Source organism: Musa acuminata, chromosome BXJ1-9 (genome assembly GCF_036884655.1).
Source record: "Musa acuminata AAA Group cultivar baxijiao chromosome BXJ1-9, Cavendish_Baxijiao_AAA, whole genome shotgun sequence".
Lineage (NCBI taxonomy): Eukaryota > Viridiplantae > Streptophyta > Magnoliopsida > Zingiberales > Musaceae > Musa > Musa acuminata.
Window position 1 is genome coordinate 49,390,805 of NC_088335.1, and position 19,501 is coordinate 49,410,305.

Sequence of the window (19,501 nt, forward strand, 5' to 3'; positions counted from 1 at the left end):
ATCTAAATTTAATTAAATATATGATTTTTTTATCGAGATTATATATATATATATATATATATATATATATATATAATTAGGATTTACGATTTTTGTAATTGTCGATCGCCCCCCGCTTTCGTTATGCATACACTCTCTCCGATCAGTCATCATCGGCTCTAAAAAGCTGCTTCGCAATTGGAAGTGCGAACGGGGCCGACACTGTGGAACTTCGTTGTCGCAAGGATCGGGATTGGGCGTGCATGGTTGAAAGCCGAAGCGGTAGATTTATCATTTCAACCCAAAGTAAACGGACCGTAAAGAATGGACGCCTGAGGGAGTGGCCGCCGTTCCTGCTGCTGCCGCTACATGAGAGGAGCGGCCTCTCTAGGGTTTTGTTTCTTCCCTTGAGGAGAAGATGCGACACAAGGAGGGAGGGCCTTCGATGTCGCTCTCGACTCTTCTTAGAGCTGCGACGTCCGTGCTCGGTGGGTCGCGCGACCGCTTCCCCCTCCGACTCCTCCATGGTTCGTTTCTTCAGGCCTTACTCTCCTCCTTCCACCTTCTTCGGTTTCGATTTCACGTGGACTTGAATTGGATATTCGTTTGCGAGTTTCCGGTCTATTTGTTAGCCATGTTTTTTTCGCTATTTAGGGTTCTTATCAAGATTCGGTTTTTGTTGGCTTCTGTTGATGAAAATAATGGCAAGTAACTTTCTTTTGCTTTCCAAGATTCCTCTTTCTTGTGGTTGCGGTGGTTGGTGAACCACGGATTTCGTGTTTTTTCAGTAAAGACAAAAATCGGCACAAATGTTGTTTCCTTGTAAATCTTCCTCGTGTCCCTTGTCGGCTTGGTCACTTCTCATGGGCGTGACTGAAGTCAACCTATTCACCGCGTCAATTATTTGTTCCCATACATTCCTTTTATTTCTAAGTGAGTACCGAAGGAATGGAATATGGAACCATTGACATTGCCGAGTCTGACTGCTGATGATGAAGTGACAGACTTTGATGTGCACATGGTTAATAGAATACTCTTCTTGTAGTGACTGTAAAGGCCACGCTGCAAGATCTTAAGCTGCATTGCGGTAACATTCCTGCTTATCTGAGATCTGCCAATTTTAAGATTCAATTGGGAATTGCTTATTTGATATTTTATGATTGCTGCTTCCTTTTTATTTGGTATGACTGATTCTTGGTTGCATAAAATCGTATAGTAATTTGCCAATAAGATTGTGTGTCACTTGATCATGTCATGACTGAATCAGAAATCATGTGTGGACCTCAAGCAGCTTGTAATACTCATAGTAGGTGGGTTAACCAGGCAGCTTTTAGGATATATCATCCACTAAATTAATTATTTTTTACAAACTCTATAATTGAGTTGCATCCTTTATTTTTTGGGTGAAATTTCGTACAACGAAACAAATCATAGTTCACATTTAGGGAATATCTTGATCGTACTCAAAATATTTGTCTTGCTGACTGTTTGTTTTATGTTTTGAATGGATATTGCATTTATTACTGGAAGCCTACTGCTACAGAGATATTTTTCTGCCTTGATGATTTAGCCAATTATCTTGGTCTTGATAATTTTCAAAAATGGGAAACGTCTTTGCAAATGGAAAATAGCTGGTTTTTATTTGTATGATTATGAGGACTTTGAAGATTTTGATTCTAGAAGGATTTCTTAGTAGTTCAGGTTGGGTCAAAAACTAGTCTGATTTTGCATGTGGAAGTATTCGATTGGTTAGTATGCCTACCAACAAAGGTCAATAGCTCAGATATATGGATATCTTATTCCGCCATGGTTCTTTATTAAACTGCAGATAGATAATCAGTGGAACCATAACCCATCTTTCTTGAATAAAGAAGTAGTCATCTTGTGCATATAGATGTTAGTCCACTTAATTTCTTAAAAAACATGGTGTGAATCCTTGTTATATTATTTTTCTTCCTTTTAAGTGCTTTGTCTAATACGCTACTTTTATTTTTTGGTCATTTTTTAGCGTTGCTAGTCCTTTCATTTTTCCTCTAATAATTTTCATATCCTTTTCTGTACGCATATATATTTTCAGTATGATTCAATACATGGAGTCTTCCCTTATTCAATAAATTGTGAACTCGTGTTGCATGTTCTGGTGGTCTCTGCATTATAAGCTTTTCTTTTAGTTCTCTATTTCCTGTATTAGTTGTGGGAGTCGAATTCGCAAATAAATATATTGGATTTTTTGTTCTTTTAATTTGAGTTAAGATATAGGACATTGTTTATGTGGATCTAATAGGAAGTTTTAGGCCCATGACAGTTCACTTCTTATTTAACTTGCGCATGAATACATGTGGTTCCGAATGACAGATGAATGAATGGTCTTTTTTTACCAAAGATCCAGCTGAGATCCCATGGATTGATTTTGGAGGTGAATACATTGTTGAATCTTCTGGTGTTTTCACAACAACAGAAAAGGTATGCTTTCACTTGAAGGCGTGCTGCACCTTTTTGACATCCTAATTTTCCATAATTCTGCTTGGTGCAAAAAAGATGGCAATATCAACTCCATCTGCTGGGACTCCTCTGTTTGTGGTTGGTGTAAATGTGAAGGCACAGGAACCGAGCATCGAGTGGTGTCTCTAATGCAAGCTTCACAACCATATTCGCAAATTGCGGAGGTAGGCTGCTTCATAATACGTTCCTCTTGCCAACTATCTTTTTTGTTGTTTGCCAAATGTATGAAAACTGAAGGTTTTTTGCTTTTGTTTGTCTAATGTTTTGACAGTACTTTTAGTGATCATAGTGCCAAAAGCCGTGTAGAAGAATTTAGTAAAGTATGAACCACTAGAACAAATATGGTGATTTTTCAGTCACCAGGCTTGTGTGGTTTAACCGGTGCTTAACTTCAAGCCCCTTCCATGTGGAAGATGATCCAAAATCCTATAGAGATCCCCACTTTTTTTTAATTTTTACAATGCATATTTATTCTGCAAAATAATTTTTAGGTATGCTTGACAGCGTGAGGGCCTGAGGGCCCTCCGAAAGGCATTTCTTGGGTAACCTGGTGAAGATGTTGTCTCGAATGATTTCATTGGCAACTCAAGGTGTTGAGAGTGCAACCTTATAATTAGGACAAATCCTGCATTATCGGATGCATGCTTTGCTGTTTGTTTTCAGGTCTTTTATCTATGATGCTTATCTATTATCGGATCAAGTGCCTCTACTACGGGTTAGAATCTGCTGCTGCATTATCCATTTTATCATTCAGTATTATAATTTTCCATCTAATACATCATCATCCAGGTGATGGACCTCATCTGATACCATCGGAGCTGTCATGGATTCGTTTGTGTTGTCGATCAGGTAAAAAAAGAAGTCAGTCGAATAATTATGTGGCTCGAGGAGCGAGCCGGAAAGGTAAAAAGCAGTGGATGAAAAGCCAATCACTTCTCTCTCAAAAGAAATCTCCCCCAACCCATCAGGATCGATGAGTCCCATCTTTTCCAGAACGAGTACAGTACACCATCGCATGCAGCAGGTACCAAAATCTCTGCCTTGCTATCGAGCGACGGTTACTAGTGGAGTACCCAACTGGGATGGGCTGTCCCCAACTCAAGAGTAAAAGAAGAGGGATGGAGGAGGAGGAGGAGGAGCAGCATGTGAACCTCTGCATTTGGAGGTCAGACAAGATGGTCCTGCAAGAAAAAGTCAAGGGGAGAAATAGTTGCAGGACAGCAACCCCTCGGTGCATGCTATTCATCCATCGCACGACATTTGAGGAGGAGAGGGGAGAGGTGGGAGGTCGGTAAAAAAGAAGAAGAAAGGAGAGAAAAATGTTTTGTCTTGGCGATGAGTAGGTTGAAGCAAAGATCATGTTGTAGAGAAATGAATGCACATCAGCATTAATATCCGGTGTCGGTAGGTAGGTAGGTAGTGGGGGAAAGTCTATATTCTTTGCGACGACAACATCATCATCGTCGTCAGCGTCTTTTACAAGCATATCAAGAACAGGGATCTGGACATCGCATGTGAGACATGATCGCTTGCTTCCGGTTGCAGATTCATGAATCCTCAAGTTTTAGGAAGAGAAGCCTCATCCGCGAGCAGTGTGATACAGTGAGATGACTGTGCTACACGAAGCATCGCATGCCGAGGAGGATCCGAGCACCGAGTCACAAGGATACGGCACTGTCGCTGACCCGCTGCGGTACTTGGCCTTTGGTCGACAAGCAGAGATGTGCCTGTGCACACGCACACGCACACGCACAGTGAAGTCCTCGAGGTAAAAGAGACGGAGAACTTTGTTGTTGGGTCAGCTCGGCTCGAGTATGAACTTTCGCCCTTGGAGGGAGGGCATCGCAGCAGAGTTAAAAACCAGGGTGAACATCATCATCATCATCATCATCATCTTCATCATCATCCGGTCGCGTTGCAGAAGTGTTCAGAAAAGTCCACACAGAATTGGTTTGTAGGGCACAAGTGCATGTGAAAGACCTCTGTCCCATCCATGAACATGCACAGAATTCTTTTTTCCTCTCTTGCGCATCATTCTCACTCGCCCTCCTATGATTCATTCATACAACGGGGTTTCTTCCCCCTTCCAAGTTGATGGTATGTATAGATACCATCAAGTCGATGATTGAATGATGCAGGGTCCTCCACGTGTCACATCCCCCACCCACCCAGGGGATAAATAAGCGTGTAGCAGCGAGCATGACCATGTCATCTTCTTCCTCGCTTCGCATAGGAGTGGGAGTGGGAGATGTCCTCCCACCGCCTCATCACCATTGGCCCTGTTTTGGTCAAACATCGTGTGGAGCCCAAAAGCCTCGCGGTGGGGCCGCCGCCTCAATCTTTCTGGCACATTCCTTTAGATTCCTCGAATTCTTGAAACCTTTTTGGGGATTTTTTTTATTTATTTATTACTAAGATTTTCAAACATTCTTGAATTAAAATAAATACAAAAATCATTATGTGCATAATTTCTCTAAAATTGTTTTTTTTTTCTTCAATAGAATTTAGAATTGAAGATTTCAATTTAATTTTCTCATGACCCAAAAAACGAAAGAAAACAGAGTCAAGCCATACCAGTTTCTCTGTCAGGCGTTTCAACTGAAGTTGCAGTCTCTGAGGTGGTCAGAGAAGGTCCGTTCAGCCATCAGTCGGTGCTCTAAATAAAGATGCAAGTCTTCATCACCCTCTGCTTCGAAAGCTTTCCCCGATATGACGGCCAGCGACGCCACCTACTCCTCGTCATCCTGGGGTGCACACGGCATCATCGTAAACGTTCACCTTACGACAAGCTAGTGATGAGACACTCCCATGTCATCAAGAAAATGGTCAATCAGCAGATATGACGACATGCTGCGTCTTCCATGGCCTCTCCTGGTTGTTGCAGCCGTTCCGGATAGCTCGGTTGGTGCCATCTGAGATTGCAAAGGTCACCATGATTGAATGACCAAGCCAGAGAGGCAGAGAAGCAAAATCGTTTTCCTTGTGCAACCTCATTTTTTTTTTCTTTGAGGGACAGAAGGCACAAGAAAACAGTAATTGTGTTTCTGAAGCCCCCACCAATTCCTCCGCTCCACATTTCCGAAGAAAAACACTTAAAAACAGGAACGCAGATCTAAAAAATGATTTGTTCGAGTATCACTTCTCTTAATTTTTTATTAAAAAATTGTTTTTTGGTGTAGCATATGTATTCTCTGTTGCCTCGATATATTTCTTTTTTGCTCCCCCGTCTTGTCACCCTCCTCTATATATAGAGGGAGCAAGGTCGATACCCTTCCCCCCCTCTACTCGTCTCAGCTCAGACTAAACCAGTCGTAGTACACGTGAAGAGAGAGAGAGAGAGAGAGAGAGAGACTTGGCTCAGAACAATCTGAAGAGAAGAGAAGAGGGGAGAGAGAGAGAGAGTGTGTGTGTGTGTGTGTTTATGGGAAGAAGGGAGTATGGAGGAGGAGGAGGAATGCCGGGATGGCTGGGCGCTCTGGTGGAAGAGAGCTTCTTTGTGGGGTGCGGAAGCCACGAAAAGCGGAGGAAGAACGAGAAGAACATCTTCTGTCTCGGGTGCTGCACCAGCATCTGCCCCCACTGCGTGCCCGCCCACCCTTCACACCCTCTCCTCCAGGTCAGGCTTCCCCTCTGTTTGCACTCTCGTCCTTCTCTTATTCCAATCCATCATATGCCTTTGCCGGATTGCTTCTTTGTTTACCCATCTTCTCTTGTTGCGGCAAAAGTACTAGCTTTGATCCTGCTTCTCGTTGCAGCGGAGATGACTCCTGTGTTTCCTAGTGTCTGAATTGGTTGATTCATGAATTGATTTCAGTAGCCGTCGATTGTTGAACCAAACTAGGAAGCATCTCAGGCCTCGATTGATTTAGCCAATGCTGTTTTGTCTAAATCATCTGAGACCAGCGATGTAGTGGTGGCACTACTCGCTGATGATGCTGGTTTTACTTTCTTGTATGTCCAGTTGGGGAACCAGGAGAAGATAATGCATGTTGGCAAAGAATTCGCATATCCTGGTTTCCTCTTAGTCTCGGACTTTGGAATCGCTAATTTATTCCACTGGAGCGGAGACGATTACTGCCATCTTGATCAGGTTTTGTTTGGCCTCAGAAAAAAAGCACTATTTGCTGCTGCTGCTGCTGCTGCTGCTTGAATAGTGGTAGGAATAGGTGCGGCAACACTTCAATTTTCTTTTCTGATACTCGCAGTACCAATAATTATTTCCGGAGCATACAGTCCAGAGAGAGAAAGAGATGCAGAGGAGTACAGTGACCGTCAGAAATGGATTCGTAGGCATTGCTTCCTAAATGGTGGTGGTAGTAATGGCTCCATCTAAAGAAGCTCACATTGCTGGTTGGAAGATGAATCCGTTTCTCGTTTGGTCATCGTCTTTTATTTATAGGCATGCTATTTATTTTCTCGCATGTCTTTGATCTCAGCATCCTCTGTTTATCCAAATATGCGAATCTACATCACATAAACCGGTTTTAACTGCCGATGTAAATCTTCTTGTTCATCGAGGACTTGTTGGCTCCCCTTTTTCATGCTTCCTGATTCATTCTGAGAACCTCCAACTTTTGCTGATACAAATGGGACTCTTCCTACTCGTGATTACTTGTACCTCTGATTCATTCACAGAGGTACAAGTGACTCTGTGAACCATACGGCCACCGTTCCAAATTGATCTTGTGGCCCTCTCGACACTCCAAAGCTTTCTATCTTCTCCTTACTTTTACCTCCCCACTCTCTGGTTCAGGGTGGTCTTCCCCGAGGAGCCAATACCTCCGAGTTTGGAAGAGGCTTCACGTTTGTCGTCGTGGTCTCATCACCTGCTGCTTTTTTTTATGTTCGAAGAACCAATTCATCAGTTATGATGACATCCAAGCAAATAAAAGTACTTTGCCAAACGTTCCTCCTATCTGCTCTTTCCGCTTGACTTCTCTTGCAATTTACTGCACGCCGCATCGACTTCGATCTATCAGCAAAAACAGCAATCGATACGACTCTGTAATCAGCTCTGTTTTGTTTTTGTTTTGGTGACTGTTTAGGTGCGACGCTACGTATACAACGATGTGGTTCGACTGGATGATCTGGAGAAGCTCATAGACTGCTCTTTTGTTCAGGTGCTTCCGTAAATTCCCAAGACTCGTCGGTTGATGTTCCTCTGAGTAACTTAGATCGAGTGTTGCCTTCCTTGTTCTCGAGTCTAGCGCATGATTCCTTGATGCCTTAATTTTGTTTGACAGCCTTACACCATAAACAGCGCCAAAGTGGTGTTTCTGAAGCCAAGGCCTCAATCTAGGCCCTCCAAGGTCTCTGGCAACACTTGCTTGACCTGTGACAGAATCCTCCAAGAGCCCTTCCGCTTCTGCTCCCTCTCCTGCAAGGTACTGTTCATACTAGTTGTAAAGGGGTCCTGTGATGAACGCTTTTTGTCTCTCCACTCGACGCTGTTGTCTCGACCATCCTTGTCACGAGCGCAATCGATCCATCGTTCGAACAAATATGGAAAGCCAAATGTTACCGGCCAAAAGGGCATGTTCCACTGTAGACAACGGTGGAATCTTAAGCCACAGACAGAGATTATTAGAGTGTGATGACATGTTCTCAAGTGCAGGTGGATCACGTTCTGCTGCAGGGGGAGGATCTATCGAGCATATTGTTCCGGTTCGAGGAGTCCGAGCTTGCCTTCTCTCACTTCGAGAATCTCCGGATGGACAATTCCGATCCCCTCGACGACGACGACGACGACGACGACGACGACGACGGTCAGATCACAGGCAGCGCAGTCCTGGAACGGCCAATGCAGAGCAAGGTCGGCTCACCGTCGGGCCATGGAGGGAAGGGTAGCTCGGGAACAAAGAAGAACAAGAGTAATGCTGGCTTCTTCCCGCAGATAGTCCTGTCTTTGAACAACAGGAGGAAGGGCGCCCCTCACAGATCACCTCTCTCCTAGTGTCGTCGTCCCGTGCTTTCTCGTCATTACTAGATCATGTGCAGTATGTTGCCGGTCTATGGAGGAAGATTGAGGATTTCCATTACTGACTAGGTGGACATTGATGCACCCATGTTTGAGGTTCGCAGCGCCCACCAATTTTGTACTGATGCAATGGAATGCACAACTTCCGTATCTATCCCTGTAGCCTTCCAATGTAACGATGGGGATTTATTTCTATGCTCACTGCTGTCATCATCTTTGCCCGGTCTGCTCGGTAAAGTTGTGCACAAGCATCGAGTTACGTTTTATGTTAACTTGTTGTAGGGACAAGAGCACGGAGATGAATTCTCTTCTCCATCTCCTCCTACCGGGCAGCATTTCTGTCGCTCACATAAATGGGCAAGCAGTTTTGTTGGAGGTGGAAGCTTTGAGCACGTTTCTCTTCTCCATGGTGCTTCAGTTTAACCAGAAAGAAACGAGGGAGAAAGACGAGATGAACGGGTCCGGCAGTGTTTGCCACCACCGTCATATCCTTGGCCAAGTTTGGTGTCTTCCTCGGAATCATTTGCGATGGAGATGAGTGTAGAATTATTTGGGTGATGTCTTCCCCGAGGAACCACCGGGGCTTCCCAGGTGCTACCGAACACCCACCGCCCACCCCGTGCCCTCTTCAGGTCCCACCCTCATGTGTGGTTGCCGCTCTACTTGGTGGAGGAATTCAAGAGGTGAACAGAACACCCACCCTCGTGATGCATCTCCCATCCCCTCCTCTTCGTGCCCCACCCTCGTGTGTGCTTTCTGCTCCGGTCGTCGAAGGATGTCCCAGCGCCCAGCAATGATTGATGGCATGCTTCTTCCTTCCATGGAACCAGAGTTTTCCACCATCCCTGCCGTGGCACAAACGCCCCCATTCGGTGCACCTGGCACAAAGAACCGGAAGATTCTCAAGTATCGTCTGCAGTACAATTCACGCACTCCTCCTCTTTTTTGACTGCAGAGGCAAAACAGAGCCCTGTTTTTGACAAGGGGAATGAATTTTTTCCGGCATTTCTCATTACCGGTTTAGTTCCGAGGGCTGGAGATGACCGTGACATGATATGGCGACGATGTGTTTCCGTGGATGAACCAACCATAATGGCTTGGCTTCCACCCCGCTGTTTGCCGGAGAAAGAAAGCGAGGCGATGTTTTCTCGGTGCTTCGGATCCCTATCGTCGTACGTGAGTCACTCATTTCCATGTTTCCTACATCTCTAACTTTCACATTCATCTCCGCCGATACTATTCCCATGGGGAGGGACAAAGATTTGATTCCTTCCCCCCCCGTCTGCTGCGGTGTCCTCTCACACTGTTGCAATCATTGAAACAGCACACACTCACTCGGTGGCGCCGTCTCCGCCTCTTTGAATCATTTATGGATATTTTAGGTGGCGAGCTTCGTCATTTTATTTTATTTGCTATATTCAAGAACATGAGATCTGACATCAATTCTCGTATCGACGATAAATTCTTAAGCTAATTTTTGTTTAGATATCAGATCTAAACAAAACTATAGTGACATGCAAAACTATAGTGAGGGATTTATTGGCTCGTCCACTGCAGTGGAGGCCGAGGCCCAAGTTATGATCTTTAATGGGCCTGAAGCAGGAAAACATGTTCTTGAGCCGGCCCATTATATCAGAACGTAGGCAAACGTGTAGTTGATTGAAGAGAGAGAGAGAGAGAGAGGGGGCTGCGATTAGCAAGCATGTCTGCGAAGCAAAAAGATGGGATGAGTGAGTGAGAGCGTAGCGATGCAAGATGACACCTCCACATCGCAATGATTTGAGAAAGCACCGAAAGGATGGAGAGAGAATGGATCAGGGCTTCTTAATTCCTTGTTATGTGGTAGTCGACGCTGCTGGACCCGCCGACGTCCGACCTCATATGAAGGTTATCTGTCCGGTGATGAGGAGGAGGACTGCTTCTTGCATCCACCAACAAACACAAAAAGGAGCTCAATAAAGAACTCCACATGATCCATCCCTCAACCCTCACTCCCATCTCTCTCTCTCTCTCTCCTTCCAACACTTCAATTATTGGGTCTCTTTTGTGGGCTCTTCTGCTCCTCTATTTTTTTTGTATTGTTGGGGGGGGAAGAAGCTCCATGCTCGTCCACCTTCCGATATTTACCTGTCGTCGTAAGGATGGATCCATATTAATTACTGTCCAACCATCTGCTCTGTATGTGACTGCCAAAACTTGTGATCATAAACAAAAACACACAAAAGAAAAGAGGAAGCAAAAACAAAAACAAATAAAAACACTACTGGAAGCAAAAGTACCGATCACCGACATTTCTGTTTCTGGTTTTTAAAACAACAACAGCAGAAACGCCAAATGCCTTGTGCTACGACGGTCAAGAAGAGTCCCCTAGATTCTTACTTGGCAGCATCTCATTGGTTTTGAAATATAAAATGATGTTGCGGGCACAACAGCGAATCCTCCTCCTTTGGTATCAAGCCTCCGGGATATAGATCGATGCGTCGAGGCTTCGGTGTGCTCAGTCCATCCGCGCACCGACACGGAGATGACGGAGATGGTGGTGGGATCCGAGGTCGGGCGGAGAGGGACGCCGTCGCCGCCGCCGCCGCCGCAAGCTCTCCTGGAGCGGCTCAAGGACTACGGCCAGGAGGACGCCTTCGCCCTGTGGGACGAGCTCTCGCCCGAGGAGCGCGACCTCCTCGTCAAGGACATCGAGGTACGGTCCCTCCGCTTGGTGTTACTTCCCAAGTGGATCGTTACTTCTTGTCGCTCCATTTGTTGTAATTCTATAAAATATGGTTTCTTGAAGTATCTCTGTTGAATTAAACGGAATTTGAGATCGAAGATTGCTTTCTTTTGACCTGCGGCCTTGTTGTTTCATCGCCTAATGCGGGTTCTTGATAATTTAAGTTAGTCGGACAATGTCACTGAGGTCTTCTGGAACAAGAATTCCATTCCTTCGATCTGATTGGATTCTTGGAGGAGGAAATGGTAGTTGATCTAATTGAGCAAAGCCTATCAGGAAGATCGCATGATAACGTCATCTTTAACTGTTTTAGGACTGTTTTTCCTAAAATTTCTTTCTCCGGTTCTAATTACGTGCCGTATGTGTACGAGAGGTCAAATCGTTGTAAATTATTGTCGCCACTGAAGAATTTTGGAATAGGAGCGTTCTTTGATTCGTTTGGTTCTTGATTTTGTTTTCCTGTTTCGATGACCACGGGTTTCGTTTCCCTTCCGATAATGTGCTTGGTTTAGCTTGTTTACCATATGTATAATGCCAGAGCTTAGATCTTCCACGGGTCGATCGGATCATCAGATGCTCACTTGGATCTCAAGGTGAGTTCTATCTGCCTTCTTCTGTGCTTTCTTGGTGGAATCTCAATTGCTTGTGTTTGGATCTCGAAGGGTGATCCTTTTTCTTTTTCCCGTAATTAATTCTTGCAAACAATTAGGTGCATATTTGCCTGCCGTGGAGCCTGTTCCGGAATCTAGTGTCTCGACCGTAGAAGTGAGAACTCTTGAAGACCGAGAGAGGTGGTGGAAGAGGGGACTGAAGGCCATTTCGGAAGGGAAGTTAGCTGTTGTACTTTTATCTGGTGGACAGGTACGTAGTCCAATTAACACATGTTCTCGTTGCAGCTATGCTTATATGTTTTTTTTAACCTTCGTAGATTCATCCTTATCATTTGAATTTGTTCGATAATTACTGTATTTAAAAAAAGTTATACTAGGGGAAGTCTGTTTAATTCCTCCGTGTGTAATTTTGTAGCTAGATATTCCTACATAGAATCAGGGAGATGACCAGGAATTGTGGCATTTGTGCAACTGATGACTGGATACCCTGAAGGGTTTATATGGTGAACCTAAATGAACCACACATGAGAGAACCTTGCTCTGACAAGAGCTCTTATGCCTTTCAAGTCAGGCTCAGGAAAGTGGCAATGGAGAAAGTGCTGCCACTTAGTGAACAAGACTTTCAGGAGGTTTGTAGTAGGGTCTTACGATGCCAGGTTGGGAAGCAGCCATTTGGAGAATATGGCTAACCAGGATTTACAATGACGGCACTCCGAGTGTGGTCTGCGCCCCGTCAGCAGTTTGGCCCTCCCCACTTCACTATCACTCTCTTGTCGATGGCTGACAAGTTGTCAACAAGAGTTACATCCCACACAAGGTGGTCATCGGTGCAAGGTTATGTGGTGGGCCTTGCAATGGTAGCCAAGCGTTAATCTTGGTTCTGATGGCTGATGCTAAGGTCACGGAGTTACTTGGCGACGGTCAATTGGGTCTAGCCCCTTTATCCAAGTTGTCTTGCACATCCAGATGGTCACAATTGATGTCCATGTCAAACCAAGCCACATCCAAAAGATTTTTGGTTTTCCATCTCTTTCTTATTGGGTATCAAACCTTATCATATCTATCATATGTGTGGTCTTATTCAATAATGCTGCATCTTTACCTAAATATATAATATGCTTAAGGGATTTAGGAAGCTAATGGCTTGTTGTTTATCCTTGTTGTAATCTCACCTTTAATAGATTTTTTTGCCTAATTTAAAGATTACCACATTGAAAAACCTAGTGATAAAGCTTGACAAATTCCGCTACATTTTTATTGAAATTCACCGATTGAGATTTCAATATTTTTTCAATAATACTATCATGGTATCACCTTATTATTATTATTTTCTTGTGGTTACCTTTTCTTGATTAAATGCAATGAGTTCTTTTATTTACTTTCTATATTTGCTATATTTCTTTTTGGATTTTGGCACAGGGGACTCGGCTTGGTAGTTCCGATCCTAAAGGATGCTTTAGTAAGTTGCTTATCTATGAATTCTATACTTGATTACCTGTAATAAATTATTTATTTTTATTTATTGTCCAAAGTGTCAGTTGCAAAAAAAATAGATGTAAAACTTGTTCTCTCAACCTCAATGATCCATTCAATTGATTCGATATATGCAGTCAGTTCTTTAAACCCGCTCGCATGGTCAATCCCAAAACTAGTCCTTATCTTTTATATGTAGTAGGTACTACTTAAATCTTTTAACTCATTTTTCTTCCTTTCTCTTTGGCATGAACTGTTTATCCAATACTTTTTTTAGTATTGATATACCTATCTTTTAATTTTCCGATGCAATCTCTTACATTGGTGTTGGACAAAAAAGCTCCCTTTTCTGCGACAGCATTGAGCAATACCCATCTTTAACTAGTAATTCAGCAATCAACATGGAGTCAGCATAGTACTTCGCTTTAGTTTCACTCCTTAAATTAAAGAATAATTTTTACAAAACAATTGATACAGCTTATGGCATTGACCTTTCCCTCATCTTCACATCTTCTGCGGTGCCTGCCTCTTTGGGCAAACCTGGGCCTTTTGTTGCATAGAGTCATTTATACATTTTTACCATGTGTATCTGCATTTTATCATTGATTCTATGCAGTCTAGCTAATTATTCCCTATTTACCAACATTTCACATATCCATTACTCTGGCCACTGGTTGTACTTGATATTTCTTGTTAGAAGCATCATGATTTAATCCTTATGATAAGCAATTTTTTCTTCTTTCATATAAATATCCCTTTCTGTATCTAAGTACAAATTTCATTTTTATCATCTACAATCTTAGACTAGTTCTGTTTATTTATTTATCTATCAGAGAAGTGACTTCTTGTGATCGGTCTAATATCTCCCTAGTTATTATAGGAAACAACGAAGCTTTACCCACTTACAGTTGTCTTGCTAGATGAGATTTGACTCCATGCAAGGGGTCCTTATGCTTAGCATATGAACTTGATTATTCTATTCGTAAAGAACATCTTTCGAGGGAATTCCATGGCAAACTCAAAAGATATTAGGTTAAGAACTGCATCTGCCCTTAAATCCTCTCACATGTTCCTATACGTTATCTGACAGCTAATAATAATTTTCTGTTGCCCTTTTTTAAATGCTGAGGTTTGATATTAAGCACTTCTGTCAATTGCTAAATTAGTATACAATCTCTTTATTTCTTGTTTTAGATATTGGTCTTCCATCTGGAAAGTCACTTTTTCAAATTCAAGCTGAGAGAATTTTGCGTCTCCAAAGACTTGCAGCTCAGTCAAATGGTGGTAGGGTTTACTACACAAATCCTTTCACTGTATCTCAACTGTCCGCTTACCATGTTCCATGTTACTGCCATTATCAGCTGGTTTTGTGCCACCAATCCCATGGTACATTATGACTAGCCCATTTACTGATGAAGCCACCCGCAGGTTTTTTGAAAGACATAAGAATTTTGGCTTGGAAGTTGATCAAGTAAGACATACATCCTTCCTACTCTCTGTTGGAAAAGATCTGGGCCGACATTTCTTTCTGATGCAGGTGACCTTTTTCCAACAAGGCACCCTTCCGTGTGTTTCAAGTGATGGTAGATTCATCATGGAGACACCATACAAGGTATGGTCCTCCATTCAAGATTTCTACTTCGCATATATCTAAAGCTTGTGGTTCCTAAATTCCGTATGCAATTGTATGTAGCTCTCTCTTTCTGCAACTTAGCTTTTATGACATTGTTATGCCGATTGGATGATCATCTTTGGCCAATAAGAAATTATCTTCTTTAACTGATAATAGTATTAGATGCTTTGTGATCTTTAATAAATGATATTATTTTACCTTTAAAGAACTTGATTGTTTTTCCATCCCTACATAGCTCCATTCAGATTGCCACTTAAAGTTGAGAGGATCAGTAACGTTTGACATATTCTTATGATGGATTAACAACCTGATTTCAACTATCTTATGTTGTCACTTAGCTCCACAACACTAAAAAACCTGAGACACAAATGATATGTAAACCCTTGCTACCAAGCACTGAACAATTCCCGTTGAAGTCATTGGCAAGTCTAACCGTTTATCTTCATTTCATGTTCTCTTGGGTTCAGACAGTAAGTTAATTTGCTATGGATTAACGTTCATATGTTCCATCATCCTTCTATCTCAAATCTTTTTTTTTCTCTTTTCTTCTTATAACCGGGAATATTTCTTTAGGAGTGTGCAACTGCTGCTTGTGGTTGATTCTTCAACAATATTTGTGCAGAATATATGGTACTGCATACCTCATTTGCAGTATGTCGAGACATATGTTTTCTACAATAAATATATAATTAGAAGGTACACTAATGCATATGAGGACTATAAAGCTGACAAATTAAGAAGGTGAGATAGAGGTATTGGCAGGGGAAGAATAACTTGCAAATATTACTGGCATTTTGGTGGGGTTAGAGAAAAGTGGTAGCGTTAGAGGTAGAGTTAAGAGGAAGGTGGAAGTTGAGGAAGAGACTGATAGAATATGAGGAGGATCCTCTACTTTTGTCCCATCATCTTCTACTTTTGTATCTACTATGTTGCATGCACCACCTGAACTCATAAAGAACAGATGCCCTTGGCTCAGTCCAATTTTAGACTAAGGCTTTAACTTCTTGATTACGTGTGGAGGTAAACTGCTTCTGGGTTTTCCCTAGTGGTGGTTTAAATACATGTGCTCTCTGCATACTTTCATAATTTCATTTGGGTTGGAAAAATTGCTGCATCTGCCAAGGCTGCAGCATATGATGCCTTTGGAACTCTAGTTTTTTAAGCTTCAGTACTGTTGTTCTTGCTGCATGAAATTGGTAACAGCCTTTTTTATGCAAATCCAGGTGTCCAAGGCTCCTGATGGAAATGGTGGACTCTATTCAGGTATTGTATCTTTATATGCATATCTGATATTCATATATTAATCTTATCGTGTTCATGTATTGTGTATTTATGATGCATATCTGATATACATATATTAATCTTACTGTAGCAGAAGGTTAGCTACTCTTCTTCACATATTCACACTTGATTTCTTCTGTTCTTTCACAGCTCTTAAATTGTCAAAGCTGCTGGAAGACATGGCCATGAGAGGTGTGAGATATGTGGACTGTTATGGGGTTGACAATGCATTGGTGAGAATGTTGTTGGTTAAAGTCTGGTGAACTGCCCTCAATTTGCAGCTTACTAATTTGACCACCTGAGAGCAGGTTCGCGTAGCAGATCCGACGTTCTTAGGATACTTTATTGACAAAGGTGTGGCTACAGCAGCAAAAGTCGTCCGGAAGGCAAGGAAAATTATGTCCTTTTGTAGAACATCTTAACTTAAAACTTTTCAGTTTAAACTGCACAATAGCAAAGTTGAGCTTAGGATCATTTCATCAGAGGTTCTCAATGATGCCTTAGTTGCTTATGTTATAACTATGTTATAACATAGTTATAACATTTCCGTATAATCATTTATAGTGTCGTATTTAGTTCATATCTTATATTATCATTCTTCAGTCGCAAGGATCTCGAGAAAAATTTACAATATTCTGATACTCTGGCTAATTCTAGTAATCTTATTTGGATATATGAACATTAATTGATTTGAGTTACCTTGTGTTGGCTTAAGTTACTATGTTCCATCTGGAACTCATATTGTCAAATTTGGACATAAAATCAGGCTTATCCACAAGAGAAAGTTGGAGTCTTTGTCCAGCGAGGCAGAGGTGGACCTCTTACGGTGGTAGAGTACAGTGAGATGGATGCATCAATGACTACTGAGATTAATCAGAGCACTGGGCGCCTACGCTATTGTTGGAGTAACGTAAATCATTATTCTCTTCATTAGCTGAATATCTTGTCTTTTAGCCTTGTGGTTTGATCTCGCTATACAGATCCATTAACTAAGATTGTCACTTTCACTATAACAACTGATTTAATGATTCCACTTGTCAGAAACAGATGTGCTTATATTCTAATTACCACATCTATGTAGGTATGCTTACATATGTTCACTCTGGATTTCCTGAATCAAGTGGCAAATGGCCTCGAAAAGGACAGCATGTAAGTTCTCCTTGGTAATTCGATTTTGTATATGGTCAGTTCTCCCATGAGTCCATGTTAGTTCCCTGTTTAATCCGTGATTGATCTTTAGCAACCAAGCTTGCATATTTAAGTAGATGACCACAGCTGGAGTCCATGAATGATTCTGAACTATTATTTCCTAACCCGTAATAAACTTTTAGAGTTCATCTATTTGACATGCCATGCAAAGAGACTAACAATTAGTAATTCCTGAGCTACCGGGCAAGCTATTCTTTGGAATTAAATCCTTGGGAATACGACGGACAAACACTTCCTAGGTTTTTCTTTTTACTAGTTTATAGTTATTCCTTGTGTACTATATGATGCATCATTATGGTAGTTTACAAGTTTTTCTTCTATAACTATATGATGTAACATTCATGGTATGCAATTTCGAATGGTACCGTCCGGTACGGGCGATACGTATCGGTCCAACGGTATATCGGTACGCGAACCGTCCGTTACCGGACGGACTATGCTACAGTGCTACAGTGTAGCAGTGCTATAGTGCTACAGTAGAGAGAAAAACTATTTAAAATCGCTCGGTATGCCCTGGTGTACCGCTCGGTATGCCGGTACCATACCGTACCGAGCCAACCTCGAAACACTGGTACGGTACGGTATTACATACCTTGGTAGCATTTTCTTATAGATGGTTAGTTCTCTTTCTTTTTAATGATTTACATGCATTAACACCACTTACCAAATGAGTTATTGGTTCATCCAATTCCTTCATGTAAGAATGTTCAATTTTCTACATCAGAAAAGCTGTCATTTTCAATTCATTTTAGTTTTATTTGTCTAAACAGTCATGTAGAGCTTGAAATGTGACTTCCAGAGCACATCTAAGACAGACTGTTGATTCCACTGCAGTTACCACCTAGCTGAGAAGAAAATTCCTTCGATCCACGGATACACTATGGGTTTAAAACTTGAGCAGTTCGTATTTGATGCATTTACATATGCTCCATCAATGGCACTTTTTGAGGTTGGCTTCCGATAAATTCCATTTTAAACACTTTATTGTTATTGTTGTTATTCTTCATTTGGCACGGACACATGGTTTCATTGGCTTGTTCTGACTGCCGAACGGTATTTTATTGAACTGATCATCGAGTGATTGCTTTGGAGAACAGGTCTTGCGGGAGGAGGAATTTGCGCCGGTCAAGAATGCCAATGGGGCAAGTTACGACACTCCTGATAGTGCTCGCCTGATGCTTCTCCGCCTCCATAGTCGCTGGGTGGTTGCTGCAGGCGGCTTCTTAACGCATTCAGTTCCATTATACTTAACTGGTAATCTTCCATCCTTAAAGCATGTATCTGTAGCCATGTTGCTGCTATCGTTTGATGATAGAATGCTACACCAAATTCCTACCATTGGTTAGATACTATCGATCTACTCATGAAACAAAATCAAGCCGCAACAAGAGAATGTGATGGTCATCATCTTTGTAACAGGTGTTGAAATCTCTCCTCTTTGCTCCTACGCCGGGGAGAACCTCGAAGGGTTATGCCGTGGGAGAACGTTTCATGCACCGTGCGAAATTTCATTTTGAGGCAGGCTGGGAAAACGCTCTTGGCAGCCTGTAATCTTGTGTACACTAATATTATGTATCGGACATGGTTTGCCTCAGCTATGATCCTTTATCTGAATTTTACCAGTCATAATCTGCGACACATGAAGAGTTTGTATCTCTCTTGAGTCACCAGAGTTTTATCGCAGTCGATCCAAGTTGGATCGACAATGTTTAGAGCACGGGAACCACAAGTATGTAATTTATATTACACTTTTGTGTTTGAAACAACTGCATTGTCAGCACTCCTTTTACATCTCCGTAATATATGATGAGTACCAAATTAATCTGAACCTTGTTTTTCTCCTTACATTTTTTCTCACAAACTACTTCCTCTATATAATCCCCATAATATATATGATGACAACTGCATTGTCATTTCCTATTGAAGCTGCGGCAAGATTCAGGTAAGATATGGGACGGTTAAGGCAATAAATTTAGAATTAAATGCGATGGCAATATAGCGAGCTGAATGATCGAGTGGAATGATGTATTCATCCAAACATTTCTGACTTGAGCTGAAAATAAAGTTGTGGTTTCAAGTGAGCATCAAAGGGTTGAGTGGTCAAACATAAA

The 19,501-nt window shown here is 42.1% G+C and overlaps 2 protein-coding genes and 1 long non-coding RNA gene across 3 annotated transcripts; all 3 read left to right on the forward strand.

Moving 5' to 3' along the window:
* The first annotated feature begins 28 nt into the window (after window positions 1-28).
* On the forward strand, window positions 29-4,500 carry LOC135594052 (uncharacterized). The gene is made up of 2 exons (XR_010479983.1): window positions 29-2,645; window positions 3,271-4,500. It is a non-coding gene; the product is annotated as an uncharacterized LOC135594052 (long non-coding RNA).
* A 1,271-nt stretch (window positions 4,501-5,771) lies between these two features.
* On the forward strand, window positions 5,772-8,608 carry LOC135594445 (protein RGF1 INDUCIBLE TRANSCRIPTION FACTOR 1-like). The gene is made up of 4 exons (XM_065084831.1): window positions 5,772-6,097; window positions 7,527-7,601; window positions 7,725-7,865; window positions 8,096-8,608. The coding sequence occupies exons 1-4, from the start codon at window positions 5,903-5,905 to the stop codon at window positions 8,432-8,434; spliced, it is 750 nt and encodes a 249-aa protein (XP_064940903.1). The 5' UTR covers window positions 5,772-5,902; the 3' UTR covers window positions 8,435-8,608.
* Window positions 8,609-10,937: 2,329 nt separating this feature from the next.
* LOC135594053 (UDP-N-acetylglucosamine diphosphorylase 1-like) lies at window positions 10,938-19,218 on the forward strand. The gene is made up of 15 exons (XM_065084470.1): window positions 10,938-11,153; window positions 11,722-11,776; window positions 11,893-12,044; window positions 13,214-13,253; window positions 14,462-14,551; window positions 14,629-14,738; window positions 14,805-14,879; window positions 16,124-16,163; window positions 16,332-16,414; window positions 16,490-16,567; window positions 16,948-17,091; window positions 17,263-17,330; window positions 18,225-18,339; window positions 18,488-18,644; window positions 18,810-19,218. The coding sequence occupies exons 1-15, from the start codon at window positions 10,983-10,985 to the stop codon at window positions 18,905-18,907; spliced, it is 1,476 nt and encodes a 491-aa protein (XP_064940542.1). The 5' UTR covers window positions 10,938-10,982; the 3' UTR covers window positions 18,908-19,218.
* The last annotated feature ends 283 nt before the right edge of the window (window positions 19,219-19,501 follow it).